This window comes from Hemiscyllium ocellatum, chromosome 10 (genome assembly GCF_020745735.1).
Source record: "Hemiscyllium ocellatum isolate sHemOce1 chromosome 10, sHemOce1.pat.X.cur, whole genome shotgun sequence".
Lineage (NCBI taxonomy): Eukaryota > Metazoa > Chordata > Chondrichthyes > Orectolobiformes > Hemiscylliidae > Hemiscyllium > Hemiscyllium ocellatum.
This window is the reverse complement of record NC_083410.1, coordinates 30,221,375-30,243,052: the sequence shown is the minus strand read 5'-3', so window position 1 is coordinate 30,243,052 and position 21,678 is coordinate 30,221,375. Positions and strand designations below refer to the sequence as shown.

General features: G+C 39.5%; 1 protein-coding gene across 1 annotated transcript; it reads right to left on the bottom strand.

The window, feature by feature from the left end:
• Positions 1 to 6,874: 6,874 nt before the first annotated feature.
• On the bottom strand, positions 6,875 to 13,322 carry calm2b (calmodulin 2b, (phosphorylase kinase, delta)). The gene is made up of 6 exons (XM_060831371.1): positions 13,212 to 13,322; positions 11,102 to 11,132; positions 10,013 to 10,156; positions 9,825 to 9,931; positions 8,725 to 8,860; positions 6,875 to 7,529 (listed from the first exon to the last, which is right to left on the bottom strand). Exons 1-6 carry the CDS (start codon positions 13,212 to 13,214, stop codon positions 7,501 to 7,503), a joined length of 450 nt encoding a protein of 149 aa, XP_060687354.1. The 5' UTR covers positions 13,215 to 13,322; the 3' UTR covers positions 6,875 to 7,500.
• Between the last annotated feature and the right edge of the window lie 8,356 nt (positions 13,323 to 21,678).

Genomic DNA, 21,678 nt, shown 5'->3' with positions numbered 1-21,678 from the left:
TTAATAACCTTTTATATGGCACATTATCAAGTACTCATTTTATTCAAGGTAAAGTGGGAATGTACTAGAGGGGGCAGAATTTCAAATCTCTACTTTTCAGATATCTTATTTGTTGTTTTCAGTGCTGAGAGGTCATTAAATTTTGATAACAAATCATATTTTGAAAGCTCAAGATCATTCACTCACATGTTCAGCTATAATGAGCAATTCTATAAAATAACTTTGGTCGTCAAATGATAAATGTATTGATGCAATCTCATGGCCAGGAAGAGATAGAAGCTGTGCTCGCAACCATGACCAACCAGCAGATTTTCAATACTCCTGGACAGCAAGACTTCAAAAATTTAGATAAAATTTGTCTCAAGTTGAATGGAGCTTGTCACTTTTTATTTTTGTTTACTTATTGTGAACATTTTCTACAGGAGGCATTTGTACAATAATTACATTTAAATTACATTTTTAAAAGCAAAATGCAGCTGGGCAACCATTGTATAAAATCAAGATAGCTTTTAATGAGAGGAAGTATTGGAAGTTGTTCTCCTAATGACTAAAATCAATAAATATCATTAGCCTGTAATTAAAAAAAAACACATCATTCTATTGTGTTCGGATATCCTTGATTTTGATTCCAGGATGGCAGTGATATCACGGAGTTTTCCATCTGGTTATGAACAAAGAGAAATAGAAACAGGGTGGAATCTCACTTGCGGTTGTTTCTTACAAAGCTGCAAGTTCAATCTTTAAAACAAAACTTAAGATTAGAATGTGGGAGGCAATTTGTTTCAGCCAAGCAAGGTGACCCAGTGATATGACAAAGCATAATGTGTTCACTATATTGTACTACTACCAAATCAAAATGTACTGAGTGAACACTTTTAGTTCAGTTATGTCTCTATTGACTTCTTGTTATACATACTGGCTAAATTTGGTTCTGATTTCATCTCACCAAATCTCCAAAAAAAGATATATTTTTAAAAATCAAGGCCTACACAAAAGACATCAATATTCAGTTACGGTTGCAAGAGGCTGCATTTAAAGTTAACCATTCATTGATTAGATATAAAACGAGTATAGGCAAACCCATAAACTTAAGCTTAGACTGCTTGCAGAAGGATTAAAAACACTAACAAAAGGAACAAAATCAAAGTCTAAACATCTAACCAATACTGTTAAGTCCATCAAAATTCCAAACACTTAAGCTTGCCTGACTCCACACTAGAGGTCATATCTAGTACACTATCAATTCCAAATGATAAGAATAGATGCTTTAAAATGTTGGATAGATGGAAGCTTATGGAGACCAAATTCCCAATTTCACAGTGCGAGCTTATAGTGGGCAAAGCTCCTCCTTGAAAGTATAATTTTATAAAGGAATCTACTGTAATAATATTGTCCTATCTCACTGTGGCGTATAAGCTATCCTGCAACATGTGAATCTTTTCTCCAATTCCGGCTACATTAAAATAAAAGCACATAAGAGTCATAGAGACAGACCAGAAATAGACCCAACTCATCCATGTCGACCAGATATCCCAACCCAATCTAGTCCCACCTGCCAGCATCTAGCCCATATCCCTCCAAACCCTTCCTATTCATATGCCTATTCAATGTCCTGTATTGCCGCAACTTTACCTCCCAACTCCTGTACTCAATACTCTGACCAATAAAGGAAACCATACCAAACACCGCCTTCATTATCCTATCTACTTGCGACTCCACTTTCAAGGAGCTATGAACCTGCACTCCAAGGTCTCTTTGTTCAGCAATATTCCCGAGGACCTTACCATTAAGTGTATACGTCCTAAGATTTGTTTTCCCAAAATGAAGCACCTCACATTTATCTAAATTAAACTCCATCTGTCACTTCTCAGCCCATTGGCCCATCTGATCAAAGTCCTATTGTAATCTGAGGTAACCCTCTTCGCTGTCCACTACACCTCCAATTTTGGTGTCATCTCAAACTTACTAACTGTACCTCTTATGCTCACATCCAACTCATTTATATAAATGATGAAAAGTAGTGGACCCAGCACCGATCATTGCGGTGCATATTTAAATTAAAATAAGCAAAAGATCATAGCTTTTAGATGGGTTATAATAACAACTTTTTTGTTAGCTGCTAGATTTCCTACTTTTTTCTATTGTATAAACTACACTTACTTTGACATTCTCTTGCCACCACCCTCCCCTAGTTGATGCTTGCTCGGCTGAGGATTTATTCTTTTGCTAGAATAGCGTAAAATAGGTTGACCGTTAGTTAACTCAGCAAACAAAATGCGTTATTGCACAAGTAACTTAAAAATACATAGTAGTCCAACAGCTAAAATGTCTTGCCCCCACTACCTTGCTATTGCGATTCTTTTTAGCGTTACTGATTTCCCTCACGTTGGATCTTATTTCCGATTTGTTGGGTAAACCGTGTTTTTTCCTTGCTACTTTCTCGGTAGCAAGGTTGGCGACACTTGTAGCCATGTTAGGACTTTAGATTTTTCGCTGTTTCAAATATACTTCTAACTTCGGAGCATCCTTTGTCGAACTCTCCTTTTTAAACCAAAACCATTGTAAGGGATACTTTCGATCAAAATTAAAATTGCTCTCAAAGAGAAAGTGAACACAGCCTTTAAAATCGTGGCAAAAACGTTTGAAATGAAGTATGGTCTTTAACATGACCAAAATTAACTTATTGCGTTCAGTAATAAGCCACTATGACGTAAGCTTGCAGTTTGTTTTTCGTCGCCACAATTACTTCTGCTTGCAATCCCTTTCCCTGTGAACCAGATAAAACTCCAGATCCTTGTGACAATCTGTACTCAGCCACCAGTAAAATGCACTGGCATCGCTTCTTCCTGCTAAGGTTTATGCAAGTTTTTTTTCCCCCGAGGATATTTAGTCAACAAATTTCGAATACGTCCAAAATATCGAAATACTTAAAATTGCGATGCCTTGGTGTTTCCTTAGTTGTTTCACGTGGAACAAATGTAGGTTTATCAGCAACTTGGAGATTTCGGGTCCAAAGATCGTGTTTCCATTCCAGCTCTTCTGAAACTGCATTCTTCTCGCTGAAATGAATTTAGGAATAAGCTAGCATTTACCAATTTTCTAAATTTCATCACACGATATGCGTGGTACTTCTGGGATTAAATTTATGCAGGCAAACTCTGATATAAAAACACACCTCCGATGTAAGCACGCAACAGGTGGTCTTAGGCAGAAGAAAAATAAAGTCACCAAAACTTTGAAAAGGCTGTTTCCTTCCATCAAATGTTGCTCATTCTAAACAGGGGACAATTCTGTCGAGACAACAGTTTGTAGCTCAAGACAAAGCACAACATTTCAAGTACAACGTTGTGGGACTGTTACAATACTAGAGAAGCCATTTTTCGAAAGAGAAATAATTCACATGGAGGTGAAGAATCTAGATCCATTATTGATAAAAACAGCTTGGAATGGGTTTTGTTCAATAACCAACCAAAACTCTACGAACGTGATCGCTATTTTGAGACGGGGATTGCTACAAAAAAAAAGTTCTAGCTAGAAAATCACCAGCTATTTTTCAAAACAAGCTCCATATACTATCTATAAAGGATTTGATCAAGAACAGGTAAAAGGCTAGTGTTACATACGTAATGTAATTTCCATTTATGGATACCCACTGTTTTTCACAGTAATTCATCATGGGAAAATAGAGATATTGGAAGGAAGAGACAGCTAGACCACATGACAGTGAAACAAGCTTCACACAAACACAAAACAGCCAAGTTCAAGTTTCCAGCCAGCCAGTCATTATCCTTAAAATCACAGAAAATGCAATGCTGCAACTGTGAGGTAAGGCAGGAACTATGTAGAAGACATGATTATTATATTAGGCCTAATTGCTTAATATTTTAGTATTTTCCACCAACTTCAGACTTCCAGCATCTACAATGTATTTAGTGCGGTTTTAAAACATTTCAAACAAAACTATGTAATTTAACAATGAATCAACTCAATGTTTCACTGCCTTGTAAGATTGTGCCAATAATGTTAAAATTGATACAATAACTTCAGTACTTATTCCCATATAAGCAAAACTCCATAAAGTATTGGACAGTCAACACATTTGATACCTCAACTAATTTTAATTTAGTTAAGGCCAATAGTTACCTTAAACAAGGGATGTGTGTGCGCGCACATGTGTGGGGTGGGGAGAAAAGAAAAGACAAACAGGGGTACAGCAAAGGTGCTCAACAAAGTGACTTTTTTTTTTAGTTACCACACTTTCTGTAATGGAGAGAAAACAGGGTTTCTAAAATTTGCACTCCAGTCACCAGAACAGCACTTGTAACCTTATGATCCAAGAATGGCTATAATTAACCTTAAACTAGCACAAATGCTATTCCCAGTGATTGGTTCCTGGGAGATCAGGCACTTTTATAAAACAGCAAAGGTTTTAAAAAAAAACACAAAACGAGCACAACCCAAATGAAGTAGACAAATTCGCCCAGTGAAATTGTACTGAACAAGTTCATAAACAGTATTATTTATATATCCTACACATTCATTTGCTAATAAAATCATTGGAGTATATTACAAAAGTTACTTGAGATTGAAGTTGTTAAAGTTCCCAAATGCAAACAGTAAAGTACGGTGCAATACTACCAATTTCACATGCAGTGACTTACAAACTTATACCAACTACAGAATGCTTTTGTTTGTGCATATTTGGAGTTCTGCTAATGAATGGACTTAATATTTTAGTTAAAGTAGAAACAGGAAAGTGCATTAGAAAGGGAAGCAAAAATACAAAAGTCATGTATTGAGGAGGACTCAGAACAAATCTAGGGCTTCATAAAAGCTTGGATAACAGGTTGATGAATCATATGAAAATTGAAACTAGAGATGCTGGAAGTCAAACAAAAATTGTTGGAAAAGCTTAGCAGGACTGGCAACATCTATTGAGAAATCAGTTAATGTCTTGGGTACGATGGAGTTCAAGGGTCACTGGACCAGAAGTGTTAAATGGCTTCTCAAATGCTGCCAAACCTGTTGAACCTTCCCAGCAATTTTTGTTGATGAAACAAAAGCACTGCCTGAGTCTACAAAGAATCAGAGTGTACCAACGTATAATTATACTACATAGTCAAAAACAGTGGTTAGTTCTCAGCTAGAGAGCAGTAGCCACTTCTAGACATCTTAGGACACCAGTTAGTGTCTTTATTTGTAGCTATACCTCAGAGGGGCATCAGAGTGTAGAAGTGCCTTAGAAGGGAAAAAAGAAAAAATTTAGTATTCAAATTGAGGGGTTTTAAGAGAACAGACAAGAAATGTTTTACACAATTAAAAGAGAGAAACATAGCAAGTTTCAATCTGGAATGCTCTATTGGAAAAGGCTACCAGATGAGAATTGAATTTGAAAAAAAAATGGAATGAGAACAAATTGGCCAATTCATTCTAGAAAATGGAGGCACAAAAAAGGATATGACCAGGGCTATTGCAAAATTTGAAAAGCATTTAGTCATTTGCTTAAAAATGGATTCTTCAAATTTAATTGAAGAGGCAATGCCTTTACAGTACACTATCAGTGTGTGATCACTTAAGCTTTTGATCTTGAGGCAAGTTCTGTATTACTTTGAAATGCTCAGGTAAAGTAACTTCATTCTCTCTTGGGCAATTAGCAATATTGCCACTCAAGTCATCTTGAGTATTAGATTTCCCAAACTTCACTTTATAAATCTGGATTTTGCATTTGGACCATCTTGGATAAATTTAACATTTGAAGTCTCCAGCAATAAGGAAAGACCAACTTATACTGACTTGGGAGTTGAAGATAAGACTGAGTGCTGTAGTTTTTAAAATGTTTTAGGTTTTTCTTTTTGAAGGAGATAATACATACAGACAAAGCCAGTGTTTGAGAGAAAGGTGCTTTCTAGAAAGCTTGTGATAAACAGTTTGAACGAAGCTGATACTACATAGCAGCCTGAAATGGTGTTGAAGCAATTTTTTTTGTAGCTATGACAAAAGCCCTTTATAGTTTTAAAAGACTTTTCCCCCAAAGACCCAAAAGCAGAACGCTGAGTACTTTCCCAGGTCATATGGGCCTCCATCTACCAAATCCTTTATACAGCACCTCATCCTTATAACGGGTAACTCCCTAGAATCATGCAGCAGGGGTACTATTTACTCTGAAGATGTATTGCAAGATTTTGAAGTGTTGCGTCATGCAAAATGTAGAACTGCCACTTGAGAGAATTGTCAATATACAAAATTTACCTGAGCATCTCAGCAAAAGCTTAAAGTCAGACCAGCATGAAAGTAATCACAAGGAATCATGATTCAAACTGTAAAAATGCAACTCAACCTATTTCAATTAATAATTTGGCAATACTAGATGCAAAAATGTTAGTCTTTACCCAAAGATTTTGCAACTGTTCATATTGCCACTTCATTCAAAATGAGATTTCTCCAGTTTCATGCAAGAGTAAATGCAAGCAAATAAGCAACCAAAAAGATTGCTTTATTCAGTTTCCCAAAAAGCATGGGAGAAATCAGTTAATATTTGAATCAGGTGACAGAGGGATTCTGTAGTTGAGGATGGGTCACCTGATAACACTAACTGATCTCTCCAGATGCTGCCAGACCTGCTGAGCTTTTCTGCTTTTGATTAACTGCAGTTCTTTCAGTATTCAAGATGCACTGAAGCATTGGAAAACTGAACCATGATGAGCTAAATGTTAGGAGCCAAAACATTAAAGGATTTGATTGACTGATCAGACACAAGGACTGATCAGACAAGAACTGATCACATTTGCCTGAAAATCTGGTACAAAATTTATAGTCTCCAAGTCTATTGTCTGTTAGATCAGAAACAAATATCAACTACAAAACAGAACAGCTATTTTGGGTAAATTGTTTTATTGGAAAAAAATATACAACTTGGAATGGATTTCAGGCATGTCAGTGCCAAAGCAGATTTCAGAAAGAACTAAGTGGCTAAACAAAATTTTGAAAGCACAGTAAGAAAACAAGAATGCTTCCTTGAAATGGAACAGCAAATACAAAAAAGTTTTAGTGTACGAGTACCTGGATGATACACCCGTTTTGCTATAGTGCAATGCTGAGAAATTTTAGGCTCTGTCCTTACTCCAGGCAGAGTGAAAACTCTGCATTTAAACAGCAATGCAACACATGCTGATAGTCAGCCATTTCCTCACAGCAGCATACCCAGATGATCCCTCGTTAAACCACAAGTCCTTATGTAGCTTTGAATGTGTAGAAGAGCTTGGATGCACTTCAAGATAAAGCCACATGCAACTTTTGTTACACCAAAGTCTTGTCTCAAATGCAAAAGGAAACATGACAAGATATTGAAGGAAAACATGGACTGTAACTCTACCCACTATACATGCATATGTTTTAGACAGTTGGGGCAGGAGAGAAACATTACAGAAATTACAAACAAAGGAAAGGCAAATAAACAATGTTTTTTTACAAGAAAATTAAAAGGTTTTCTGTACAAGATCTTCACTTTGCAGTCATCATTTGTACGAACTCTGGAATATAAAAAAGAAAAACTGTTAAACTGGCACCCTACCTTAGTTTCCTGAAAGCAGTACATTAGACAACTGTCACTAGACATGGCTTCAAGTTGGAATAAACAATGCTTAGATTGGATATTTATGTTAAGCCCATACTGAGTGTTCCCCCTCCCATTTATAGTCCATCTTAAAACCACAAGCTATTTCAGATTCAAATTACAGTTAATCTTTTAGACATGGGGAGCCATCCAACTTGGTTGTCAAGATTTTGACATTTGAGCTATATACCAAATAAAGCAAGCCAAAACATCAAGACCATTACATTTCGTGTAATGATTCAATAAATTCAAAGGAGAAACTAGTCAACCATTAAAAAGGTGGTGATAAGCCTCAACTTCTAGACCAGTCTTATCAAGAAATAGTCCACTCAGTAAATTTTAGATAGTCCACCATTTAAACTAAAGAAACAAGATACACTGCCCCTAAATTATGGCTAATTAATTTTTAAAATCCAAACCTCAGTAACACCCTTATAAATTTAATCACTACTACCTGAAAAGACCCATTCTAAAATTTAGTTCGATTCTCAACTTAATTCATAAGCATGTTTTTAAACACATGAAAGTTTTGATTACTACAACAAACATGGGCTATTTATAAAATTCAAAGCTTTTCAGTGTTCATTTGTAGAGTTAAAAATCACAAATGAACTGCTTTCAAACTCGATATCCATGCCAAACAAAGGAACATAAACATTAGTCATAACCCATATAGTCAAGCCCTCAGATCAAAGTTGCCTAACACTAAAAATCTATGATCGCTCCATATGAGCTTCATATTTAGTTGAAATTAGTAATATTATACTCTTAAATCTACGTTAAACATATGGATGTGAAAAATATTCTTTGGGTCAGGACACCCAGCAATGGTTACATGAAGTTGTAGACTTCTAGCATACCTGTTAACACTAAACAGCAGACATTCCATTAGCAAGGGCAATCAAAACATACACAGGAATGCGTCATTTACAACTTGCCCCAAGTCTTCGAGTACCCACAAATTCAGGAGAATTGAAAGCTTAAATTTAGAAACCTCTCCAGTCAAAAGTTTAAGATGGAATAATTTAGTGCTGTAGAGCTGGAGATAAAACAAACTTTCATACAAATAGATTATTAAAAAAAGGCAACTTTTCAAATAGCAGAAAGCCTACCTTCATAGTTCACTTGACCATCACCATCAATATCTGCTTCTCTGATCATTTCATCAACTTCTTCATCTGTCAATTTTTCTCCAAGGTTTGTCATTACATGACGAAGTTCTGCAGCACTGATGTAACCATTACCATCCTGCAGGTCAAAATTAAGTGACAAGATTTTAAACCTTCAAGCTCAACTCAAGACGATAAAAAAAGTTAACATGACAACCAAAGAGTCACAAGATGAAATGAAGTAGGTCGCAGGGTAGACAATATTTAAACCATGATAGTGGCAACATGTCTGAAAGTGTTGCTGGAAAAGCGCAGGTCAGGCAGCATCCAAGGGACAGGGGAATCGACGTTTCGGGCATAAGCCCTTCTTCAGGCTTATGCCCAAAACGTCGAATCTCCTGTCCCTTGGATGCTGCCTGACCTGCTGTGCTTTTCCAGCAACACGCCCCAAAGTTAGAACACTGTGCATTCTAGTCTGGACCAACGCAATGTAGACTGACCTGCAACAAATAACACTGAGATAGTAATATACTTGAGGCAGCACTTTCAGCTGTGAGCTGAAGTGAAAGTCTTGTCCACAAAAGACGTACAGATCATTCTGTATGATTCAGGAACTTGCCCACTAGCCAATATTATCCTCCAAGATTCCAAGTTTCCGGTTATCTTATCACTGGCCATGAAATGCAATTGCTGATGACAAATTTGCTACTGCACTCTTTATTGTAGCCACTGGGTACACTTTTGAATATCCTCAGGTGGTGGAAAAGTTTTCCATTCAAAAGCCTGAATGTAAATTTAGCCTCCATTAACAGTCTATATTTACTAGCTTCAGTGATCAGATGTGAAGCAATCCAATCCAGTTTATACTGACCCTAGGACTGTAGTAAAATGATTCAGATTTGTTACTGTTATGACTGAGACCAAATTACATGGAAGTCACACCGAGGCTGTGAAACACTGGCCTTGCCAAGGTTCCTGGGACAAATTGCACTGAACTGATCCAGATAGTGAATAGAATATTGCATTTCACTATCCAGTGGAGGAAAATTTGTATCCCAGCAAAGTGTCAAGTATTTAAATCAGAAATAGTATATTCACCATACCTTATCAAACACTCTGAATGCTTCTCTGATTTCTTCCTCACTATCTGTATCTTTCATTTTTCTTGCCATCATTGTAAGAAATTCTGGAAAGTCAATTGTTCCATTTCCTGCCAAAAAAAATCAGGAGTTATAAAAACAGATGCACAACAATATGAAAACATCTGTTACACAAAGTTTTTACTCCTTACCATCAGCATCAACCTCATTAATCATATCCTGTAGTTCTGCCTCAGTCGGATTCTGGCCTAGAGATCTCATCACAGTTCCAAGCTCCTTTGTTGTTATGGTGCCATCCCCATCTTTGTCGAAGAGTGAAAAGGCCTCTTTGAACTCTACAGCGAGGGGAAAAAACTTAGCTTTGTGAAGAGGCACACACTTACATAGTAAGCACTGAACATATTTGGATTGTCATGTTAAAGCATTAGCTCAAAGTTAGTTACCCTAAACTAGAGTTTCAAGGGTCACTTTAACCAATAGCACAAGGACATGATTGGAGATAAGCATCACTAGTTGATGAGTCAATAAAGTGGACTTTTCCCAGATCTTAAAATCATTTGAATGTAAAAAATAAAAATCCCAGCTTCAAAAATTAGTCCTGCCAATCTAAATCTAACTTTGGCAATTACACAATTTCAACAGTTGTGCCAAGTCAAATGACCAGAGTGCAACCCTGTAGCACATTATGAATCATAATAAGTACAAAAAAGGTACTTTTACTTAGTACATTTTAATTAGCAGAAAAAAGTCAGAAGTTAAGTGCAGCACCATCTCAATGCTCATTCCTTATTAGAGAGTTCTACCAGAGAAAAAAACCCAGCTCAGATAATACCAATACATTTCAAGAATTCTGGTTGTACTTGAACTTTACAGATAGCAACTGTATGTTATCAGAAGTGTAAAGCATGCTTCAATAATTCATCTCCCTTCTACTGTACTTTGCTATCACTTATGACTTTTGAACTTAGCTGTACTAAAAGTGCACAATACATAAAGTGGTCCAACTTAATTGGGAGCTTGCAATTTGGAATTAATCCACCACGACCTTCTCCAAGTAACTTGCTTATCAATTTAACTTAAATGAAGGTCCAGCACCACATTAGTGCACACCCTCCACTAGATTTCTGCATACTGTAATTTTCAGACCACAAGGAATTAATGTACAAATTCCCTTAGTATTTAAACTGGCTTTCACCTAGGTGCACTGGTATGCTTTCCTTAAATAAAAAGGGATCTTCAAACAAAACTGCATTATTAGTTTTAATATTTAATATGCTTACCAGCAATTTGCTCTTCTGTTAGTTGATCAGCCTAAAAATGTAGACAGTTACAGATTAAGCACCATTCATACATCAGGCAATAAAATCAACTGGCGTGAAGTCACAACCATGCCAAAGTGATTCAATTTCAGAACTGGACTAAAATTTCATTCATTCAATCTTTGTTTTTTTTAAAAAAAAGTATCAAGTTTATAAGGATCATTGATGCTGAAGTAATCTTGGAGGGCTGGCATAAGTCTCAAGACAAATTACACTGCTTTAAAAGCACTAGTTTCACACCAAGCAAACCATCTTAAATGGCTTGGAGATGCCGGTGTTGGACTGGGGTGTACAAAGTTAAAAATCACAACAGCAGGTTATAGTCCAACATGTTTAATTGTGCTTCCAATAAACTGGACTATAACCTGGTGTTGTGATTTTTAACTTCATCTTAAATGGCAACATTAAAACTAGTAAATTTCTGGGACACCAAGCTTATTGCAAGCTGTAGCCAGTATTACTGGTGAACACTACTTCAAGTAAAACCCATTACTGACCCTCACCTCTACTTAAAAATGGTTACAAAGAGAAATGTTTGTAATGAAATTGAAGATTTAATGGCTACACGTAAAGACAAACAGCATTTTATTAAAAAAATGAACTGATTCGACCAAGCTATGGACAGTATCGACATTGACTTAAAACCTTAGTTGAGATGCCACTGAATTCAGTAATATTGAATGAAAGTGGTTCTTTCATTGTGCATCCACACAAGTCAAAAATGTAAAAAGGACAAGCAGCCAATAATTGGGTGAGGGATTAAAAAGCGATAAACCAAAGCAGCAGCAGGGGAAGGGCTCAAATTCCACAAAACCTCAATGCGGGCGATCCCACACTAACCACTGAGCTTTCCGCTCCAATGGGGGGAAAAAAACGACAGTTCTTCAGCAAGAAAATTAAATCGGGAGCGGAAAAAATGTCAACGCCTATGAGCACAAGTCAGACATAGGCACAATACCTCCCCAGAAAAGAAAGAAAAACCAACGCGGAAGAGCGAGTTGGCGACGGCTTTCAAATCCCAGTTGTCGCCAACGGGTAGAGAGCGCCATCGGCAAGTGGCACTGGGCGAGGAGAGACTCTCCCATCCTAGAGCCTGCACAGTTTGTTCTCGCACTGCACTGCGCGCCTCCAGCCGGAAGTGCCGATAATTTAAAATCGGCCATCTCCGGCCGGGAGGCAGGCAACGCTCCCCCCGCCCCCAGAACTGGCAGCGACTCAACCTTCGACACCCGGGGATCGGGGGGGGGGGGGGGGGGGGGGGGAGAGAGAAGAAGAGGGGGTGGGGTGGCCCCGCTCTCCTCACGTGCACCCACTCCCTCCTCCCTCCCTGGCAGCGGTTACCGCGCGGGCTCGGGCTCGCGCTACCTGCCCACGCGCTCCCCTCCGACCCCCTTCCCGCGCGCCCCCCCCACCCCGGCCGCGAGACGCTAACGGTCCAAACCGCCGCCGCCGTTTCAAATCAGCGGCTTCAAACGCCAAAAAAAAAGGGGCGGAGGCGGCGAGAGGAATCCGGTCTCAGAGAAAGAGAGAGAGAGAAAAAGGGCAGCGCGGAATCAGGTGAGGTCACCGCCAGACAAAAGACTGAGCGAGGGGGGGGGGGGGGGGGAAATAGGAAATGATTGAAAATATTTCGGAGGACGAGAGGCGGGGGAGAAAGAAAGGGGCGATAGAAAAAAAACGTGTGAGACAACCTTCTCCTTCAACCCCTAGAGCGAGAGAAGGGGCGAGGAAAAGAAACCACTACCACTGCCGGATATACTACGACTTCTCACCCCCCCCCCCGAACAGACCCAAACTGACATGAAAAAACTAAAATAAAAGCCTTAACCGGGTGTTTTGAGGGTGGCGCAACGGCTAAATGGGCCACGCTGCACAGGCTCTCGCCCACCCTGTTCCATTCTCCCGATAGTGGGGGAATAAAACCAATCCAAAAATTCCACCTGCCGTCTCATCCAGCGGAGAGCAGTGGTGTGTGTATGCGGGGTGGTGGAAAATAAACGTGCCAGAGGAGCAAAGAATAAATCCAGTCGACTCCTGAGGAAGATCCAGTGGAAGGTGAAACGGCACTCACCATTTTTGCACCGTTTTGAACTGGCTGCCGATCGCCTGAACCAAGGCTGAAGTCCTCTCCTCCCTGGCCACCACTGACTATAAACACCCCGCTCGCAGTGACTGCTTAACACCGCTCTGCTACTGTATCCCTCCGCCTGGCCACGCCCATCGCGCTCTCCGCGGATCGCCCCTCCCTTTCTCACCCCCATCAGCTTGAAAAAGGTCCTTGGCCCCACCTCCCCCATCCCATCTCCGAGAGCCTCAAAAGCGAATTTCCTCACCCCCCCCCCCCCAAGCTTTAGAATGAACTGGTGATTTACTCGCGCCAGCCGCCCTCATTCTCCACCCCCTAGTTATCCCCGCTTTGGGAGGGGATTATTTTCTTCTGCCCCGGCGGAGGCAGATGCAGCCCGCGTGGCGGTGGCAGCTCGGGTCCCTCTGTGGCAGCGCTGATTGGTTGGGCCGTACCTGCAATGCGTCAGTACAAGGCGGCGTCGCGCTGCTGCCTGACGGGCGTGCGCTCCCAGTTTCTCCGTTATTCGGATCGCTTCAATCGGCGGTGCGCATACATAAACTGGGTGGAGGTGGGAATAGAAGTGGGGGAGGTGGTTGGCTGCTTAGCGCAGCACGGTGCGGTTCAGCGCATTACGGCGCTTGGTCTAGCAAGCCGAGGTAGGGGGAAAAAAAAGACGGATGGGGCAGAATAGCTGATCTTTACAAACGGTCTACAGCAATAGCGCATCAGATAGGCACTCGACTTCTGCTGGCCCCAGCTTCCTGCTTGCTTGTCATCTTTCATGCATCAGGACAAGGCTTCTTGTTCCCATTATCATTGTAGTTCCCTGCAATTGTTCTGATTCCCATTTCTCGCACACACGTAGCATCAGTTGTTGAACCGAGCATTTGTTATTAATCTCCCACCTGTGTGTCAAAGTTTCTAGTTCTTCTTCCTTGAGTGAGTTTTAACTTATGCGTTGGCTGTTTCTGTCAAGGGTTTGGTTGGACACCCCAATCGAACAGCACATTTTCGTAGAAAACTGCTATCGATGGTTATTTTCTAATGGTCGTTACTTTGGATTGAGACTTTAGATTGTTTGGCGCACGTGTCCCTTACTGAATATATGAATTTACTATGACCAATTATTGTCAGCCTATGCTTGTTAGCTTTGTCATTCCTTCACAAATTTAAGTATATTTTAATATAAAAGGTCTCATGCATTGCTTTAAATTATTTTTACTATTTAGTATCCAACGAAAGTTAACTTTTAACATTGCAAGCTTCACATTTAATTTTTGAGCATTTTGAATTTATTTTAATATTGCAGCATGCAAGTTATGCAATACTGCAGTTAATAGAATTTCAAGATTTCTCTATTTTTGTGTGTGTATATAGTGTCCTAAGGGTATCCAAATTCGTGGTGCCATTTAATCTTTTAATTTTGCATTATTTCTCACTGTGTATCTACGGTATACACTTTTTTACATATGCTATATATTTCAGAACATGGTTATCCACAAATTGCATTTCTTGCGAGGTGGAGAAATATGTCTGTGAGAAATATATAGCTCTGGCAACAGCACTTTTTTTAAAAATAGCTTAAGGCCCAAGTGCATTGTATAGAATTATTTGTAGGTTGCAGACATGGGAACAAAATATTTTTGGCACAATTAAAACTGCATTTGCAATATTTACCTTAATTTTTCCTCCTTTCCTTCAGTTATGTTGTTACTTTATTAGACAGCTGCACAAAATCATTAACTTATTAAAAGAATGGGGTAGAAGAAAGAAGAAAGAAGAAATGTGTTAGGGTATCAGCTTACTTCCTATAATTATAATGTCATCAGACTTAATTAGCTACTGGTATTAGTACAAGAAAAAAAACACACTTGAGACCACACTGTTGTGTGATGCTCTTAATTCATTACTTAAATCATTACAAATATAACCAAGTAGTTCCTTGTAGTTCAAAATGGTCTCCACTCACTTGCAGAATACAATTTATAACATATTTGTACTAGTGTTTGTCACCGTTGCAGAAGAACTAAGTGCACAAAAATCAGTTGGGTGATTATATGAAACTGTATCTGTTGCTCCTGATGCGGTCCCCACTACACTGGGGAGACTGGGCGTCTCCTAGCAGAGCACTTTAGGGGACATTTCAACTCTTCTGCCCACTCTGCCGAGGACATGGAGGTCCTGGGCCTCCTTCACCGCTGCTCCTTCGCCACCAGACACCTGGAGGAAGAACGCCTCATCTTCCACCTCGGAACACTTCAACCCAGGGCATCAATGTGGACTTCAACAGTTTCCTCATTTCCCTTCCCCCACCTCACACCAGTTCCAAACTTCCAGCTCAGCACAATCCCTATGACTTGTCCTACCTGCCTATCTTCTCTTCCACCTATCCACTCCATCCCCCCCATCCTGACCTATCACCTTCATCCCCCTCCCCCACTCACCTATTGTACTCTATGCTACTTTCTCCCCACCCCCACCCTCCTCTCACTTATCTCTCCACCCTTCAGGCTCTCTGCCTGTATTCCTGATGAAGGGCTTTTGCCCGAAACGTCGATTTTACTGCTCCTCGGATGCTGCCTGAACTGCTGTGCTCTTCCAGCACCACTAATCCAGAATATGAAATTTCACATCAATTTTGGGTAATAAGTAGTAGCTCTAAATAAGGACCAGGAATCGGCACAGGGTTGGTGAGTTAAAGAACTTACTCCTGTGCTACATTATATAATTGCATTGATTTAAAGTTTTATTAAAATTCCAGTGCTAGCATTGGTCAGCTTTTCATCATTTAAACAAACATATAATTATGTCATTAGTGTTTAAGTTCCAGTTTTGGTGCAAATGCCAGTCTTTGGTCAATATCTATAAATGGCAAACCAGAGTTACAGTACTAACAGTGATAGTCTTAAACTAACTAAGAATAAATGCAATGCTTGCATCTTTAAGCATGCACTTTGTCAGAAGATTTAATGTTATAAGAGAATGTGTAAGATATCCAGTAGTTTGTCAGAACTTTTAAAGACTAGTTTTACACTAGTTTGGAGTAATAACAAAACTAGATGTCAGAAGAAATTTGCATATTGATTTTGTTTATTCATTTTGTGGGCATTGCTGGCTGGGCAACATGATTGCCCATTTCTAGTTACCTTTGAGAAGGTGGTGATGAGCTGCCTTCTTGTACTGCTGCACCTGCTGTGGGTTGACCCACTATGCCATTAGGGATCGAATTCCAGGATCTTGTCCTAGTGACAGTGAAGGAACATCAATGTATTTCCAAGTCAGCATGGTGAGTGGCTTGCAGGGGAACTTGAAGGTGATGGTGTCCCCTTATATTTATTGCTCTTCTAAATGGAAGTGGTTGTGGATTTAGAAAGCGCTATCTGAGGAGCTTTGGTCAATTTCTGCAGTGCATTTTGTAGATAGTACACACTGCTGCTACTGAGTTTTGGTGGTTTAGGGGGTGGATGCTTGTGGTTGCAATGCTAATTAAGTGGGCTTCTTTGTCCTGATGGTGTCAAGTTCTTGAGTGTTGTTGGGGCTGCACTCATCCAGGCAAGTGGGGGAGTATTCCATCACACTATTGACTTGTGCTTTGTAGGTGGTGGACAGGCTTTAGCGAGTCAAAAGCTGGGTTACTTGGTGTATTTTTGTAGACTCTGGCTGTTCTAGCTACTGCATTTACGTGGTGAATCCAGTTGAGTTTCTGATCAATGATAACTCCTAGGATGATGATAGTGGGGATTCCATGATGAAAACACCTTTGAATGTCAAGGGGTGGTGATGCCATAACCTGGCATTTGTGTGGCGTGAATGTTACTTCCCACTTGTCAGTCCAAATCTGGATAATGTCCAGACCTTGATGCATTTGGACACAGACTGCTTCAGTGTCTGAGGAGTCATGAATGATGTTAAACATTATGGAATCAAGCAAATATTCCCACTTCTGACCTCATGATGGAAAGAAGGTCACTGATGAAGCAGCCGAAGATGGTTCGGCCTAGGGCACTATCCTGAGGAACTCCTGCAGTGATGTCCTGGACTTGAGATGACTGACCTCCAGCAACCATGACCATCTTTGTAATTGACAGTTATGATTCTAACCACAGTCAGAGTTTTCCCCAATACCCATTAGGTATAGTTTTGCTAGGGCTCCGTGATGCCACATTTGGTCAAATGCAGCCTTTTTGTCAAAGGCTGTAACTCATCTGTGGAATTCAACTCTTTTGTCCATGTTTGAACCAAGGCTGTAATGAGGTCAAGAGTTGAGTGGCACTGGCAGAACCCAAAATGGGTGTCACTGAGCAGGTTATTGCTGAGCAGGTGCTGCTTGATAGTACTGTTGATGACATTTTCCACATAGTCAGAGAGATGTACAGCATGGAAACAGACCCTTCAGTCCAAGTTGTCCATGCCAGATATCCTAGCCTAATCTAGTCCAATTTTCCAGCACTTGGCCCATATCTGTCTAAATTATATACCCATCCAGATGCCTTTTAAATGTTGTAATTGTACCAGCCTCCACCACTTCCTCTGGCAGCTCATTCCATACACGCACTACCCTCTGCCTGAAAATGTTGCGCCTTGGGTCCCTTTTAAATCTTTCCCCTCTCACCCTAAATCTATCCCCTATAGTCCTGGATGCCTCCATCTCCAGGGAAAAGACCTTGCCTATTTATAGTATCCATACCCTCCATGATTTTATAAACCTTTACAAGGTCACCCCTCAGCTTCCGATGTTCCAGGGAAAACAGCCCCAGCCTATTCAGCCTCTTCCTGCAGCTCAAATCCTCCAACCCTGACAACATCCTTGTAAATCTTTTCTGAACCTTTCCAAGGTTCACAACATTCTTCCAATAGGAAGGAGACCAGAATTGCATGGAATATTCTAAAAGTGGCCTCTTAGAATTGGCCTAACCAATGTCATGTACAGCTGCAACATGATCTCTCAATTGCTGGACTATCTGGACATTACATTGAAGTTATACTGCCATTATATAATAAGTCTGTAACTGATAAAATAATTAAACTTTAATATCACAGTAGCTAGTCAAGGTACTGTGCCAGAGGTGCTTCTCCATTTGGAGCACCATACTAAAAGTCTTCTTTACACGATTGACCCAACTGTATCATTTATTGTCTGTCACTTAAAACAGAGATGAAGAACTTTTTTTTGTGTCAGAGGATAATAGATTTTGAGGAATTATTTACTGCCAAGGCTCTGGAGGCTCATATTAGGTATATCCAAGGCTGAGGTAGATAAATCTTTAATTAGTAAAGAAACCAAAGGTATGAGGAAAAGACAAATTAGAGTTAAGGATCGTCAGATCAACCATGATCTTGATGAATGGTGGAACAGAGCCTGAATGGCCTACTTCTGCTCCAAAAACCAATGGTTTTTTGGGTGTGCACAAGGAATCACCTTTTCAGATTTGAGATTTTTTTTTCTCTTTTGGGGTCATTAATGTGTAGAATTCTCTTCTGCAGAATATAGTGGAGGCTGAGTCATTGAATATGCTCAAGGCTGAATTAGGTAGCTATTTGACCAAAGGTAGCATCAATGGTTATGGGGACCAGGCAGGAATGTGGAGTGGAGGCCACAAGCAAGATCAGCCATCAAATATCAGAGCAGGTTCAAATGGCCAACTGTTCCTAATTCTTGTTTTCAGAGGCACAGGTTTATATAACCAACTAATTTACTCTTACTTTCAAAAGAATAAAGTGCAGTATTATAGATATCTTTATGAATATTTCAAACAAATGAAAATGTGCATTCATCACGACTGAGGTGACTTAAACCATTCAGTATTTTTTTGACAGATACATCTTGCAGAACATTTCTGACTATTCAATTTTGCATTCCATCAAAGGCAGGCATTGAGAGACTCAAAGTCCTGTACCACACCAATTAAACAGGTTGGCAGAAATGACAATATTTGGTTACGTTAATGTCAAACAAATTAAATCTACAACAAATATCTTCTGATTCAAAAGCTGGATTTTTTATAATATTTATAAATATCATTCAGTTGCATTTGTCATGAAACATATTTATTTAAGTTGCTGAGTGCTACTTTTTTTTAGATTTGTCCACCTGGGGAAGTGCTGGTTTTGAATAAGTAAATACATCTTCCAAGATGGATTGGTGTATCATTTTAAACATCAATATACTTTGAACATATATGTATTTTTAAAAAGAGCAATTCGAAATAATTAAGTGAAATGCTATCTCAGTGATATGCATACTACTTTGTCGAAAGTAAAGTACTGAAAATGTTGTAAACTTGTAAAATTCTAATAAAATGCGACATTGAATCCAAACCCAAGAAGTGTAATTCTTCCTGCAAATGAAGAACGTAAGACTAACAATAACAGCAAATATATCACTGAGGTATTTATTACTTATCTACTCGCTTTACAATATATTATTGAACTAGAGGCGAACTTGCCCACATGTGTTCAGTTTCGGGGAGGGGGGAGGTGTTTGTTACCGTGAGTCAGTGGTGCAATGCAGTAACTAGGGTGGAAACGTCACGCATGCGCAGTGGCAGTGGAAAGTGTCTGCCGTGTAAACAGTGGGCAGCTTCGTGGCTCAGGACTTCCAGTTAGGAAAGTAGGGAAGTAGAGAGACCATAATTAGCAAGCTGATGAGCTTCACTGTATTTCTACACCATGTATATAAAGTCCAATCAGGACAGCCCATAGCGTATTCTAATTACTCCTACCAGGAAGAACGGACTCTCTATATCTGCACCAGGAGGAGAAACTGTAAGCAGACCTAGTGAACTAAAGGTTTGAACTGCCAGACAGCAGACAGGACAGCGTTCGTACAAAAAGACATTTGTGTCACGGATGCTGCAACTGAGGCAAGCCAGTGTTTAAAAGGGTACCCTCCTCCCGAAAAAGGAACTATTGAAAGGGATGCCTCTAAATAACAAAATCCGTAAGGATGTGACCCACATAGTGGGACAAAACTAAAATAAGTCAAATGCAAGAAACAAGATTTAAAAAGGCAAAAGTGAAATTTAAAATGGAGGCTGCGACGTCTTTGCTGAGGAATGTTTACAAGCTCGAAAACCTGATACAGCAAAAACTAAGCAGATGCGAAAACTGCAGGTCAATAAGCTTGAGGGAAAAGTTAAGTCCTTAAGGATACTGACTTCATGAGATTAGGTGCCTAACTCAGTATTAGACTCTGTAAATTAATATATAGCTCAATACAGAGGATTGAAGGGATCAAAATACTGGCTACATTTTGGCTCGGTGGAGACGTCTGCAAATCAGACGTTATGGTTTTAAGCCTCACCTGCGATACTGGAGCACGTCCAATCAATTGTCATGCACCCTCTAATGCAAGCTAGCACATCGTAGCCTCATATGTGACTTTTTCTATTAGTTTATTAGTGTACCATCCATTCTATTAAAATGGGAGACTATGACTGCAGGAGCTGGAGACTGCAGCGGCTAATTAACACTATGTATTCCAACTGCAGAGGTAGGCAGTATTACAATGAACATAAGACGGGTGGGGAAATGTGCTCATCTAACGTTAAAACATATGAAGAGGAAACAGGAGCAATCATTTATTCATTTCAGCTCAATACACATTAAATAAGAAATGACGGACATTTTCAAAAACTGCATGAGTGCATACTGACTCTTACATGTTCATCACATCCATTTAGCCTTACTTTTTCATTAGAATAAAACGACATATTTTATAAGATATTCAATTTCATTGAATAACAAAATTGTGAATAGCAACTAATCAGATTGTTTAATGAAATGAACTTTTTAACCTTGAATACCAGTTAATATTTGTCATGTATCAAATATATTTACCAACAAGATATAAACACCATCCATCCAGCAGATGTCAATCAAAGGTATTTTCAATAGCAAGATGGACTGCTTATTTTGGAACATTAAGATTTGAGTTTGGAGAACACATCTTCCAAGCCTAATAGTCATCAAAGGAAAGCAGTAGTTTATAGATACCAACTGCAGAAAATGCTGGAGAAACTCAACAAATGTGGTAACATCATGGGAGAGAGAAACCAGGGTTAATGTTTTGAGTCTAATGTGGTTCTTTGTCAACTTCCAGAGGGGAGCTATATCAGACTTGAACACCTGTTTTTCTCTTCAAGGATGCTGCCAGGCCTGCTGAGTTTCTCCAGCATTCTGTATGTCTGTATTGGATTACCAGTATCCACAGTATTTTGCATTCATTTTTCTGACCTCCCCTTTCATTTGAACTGTTCCAAACAGTTTTTTTTGCATTTGATTAATCATGAGACAGAGTCACACAAGGCTGCAGACATTCTTTAACAAAGAACATTCTTTTTACACCAAAAATAAAAACACAGAGCTATATGTACATAAAAGACGGTTAAAATATTACAATGCAAGCACCAGAACAAGTTTCAATCTGTTTCCCAGTATCATTCATTACAAAGTCCAAATCCCACATAAT

Bases quoted from the DNA above. Each gene is read 5' to 3' on its own strand.
- calm2b (XM_060831371.1), bottom strand. The intron at 10,157-11,101 runs GTAAGCATATTA...CCCTCGCTGTAG, and splicing joins AACAGAAGAGCAAATTGCTG to AGTTCAAAGAGGCCTTTTCA. The intron at 7,530-8,724 runs GTAGGCTTTCTG...TTTATATTCCAG, and splicing joins TGGTCAAGTGAACTATGAAG to AGTTCGTACAAATGATGACT.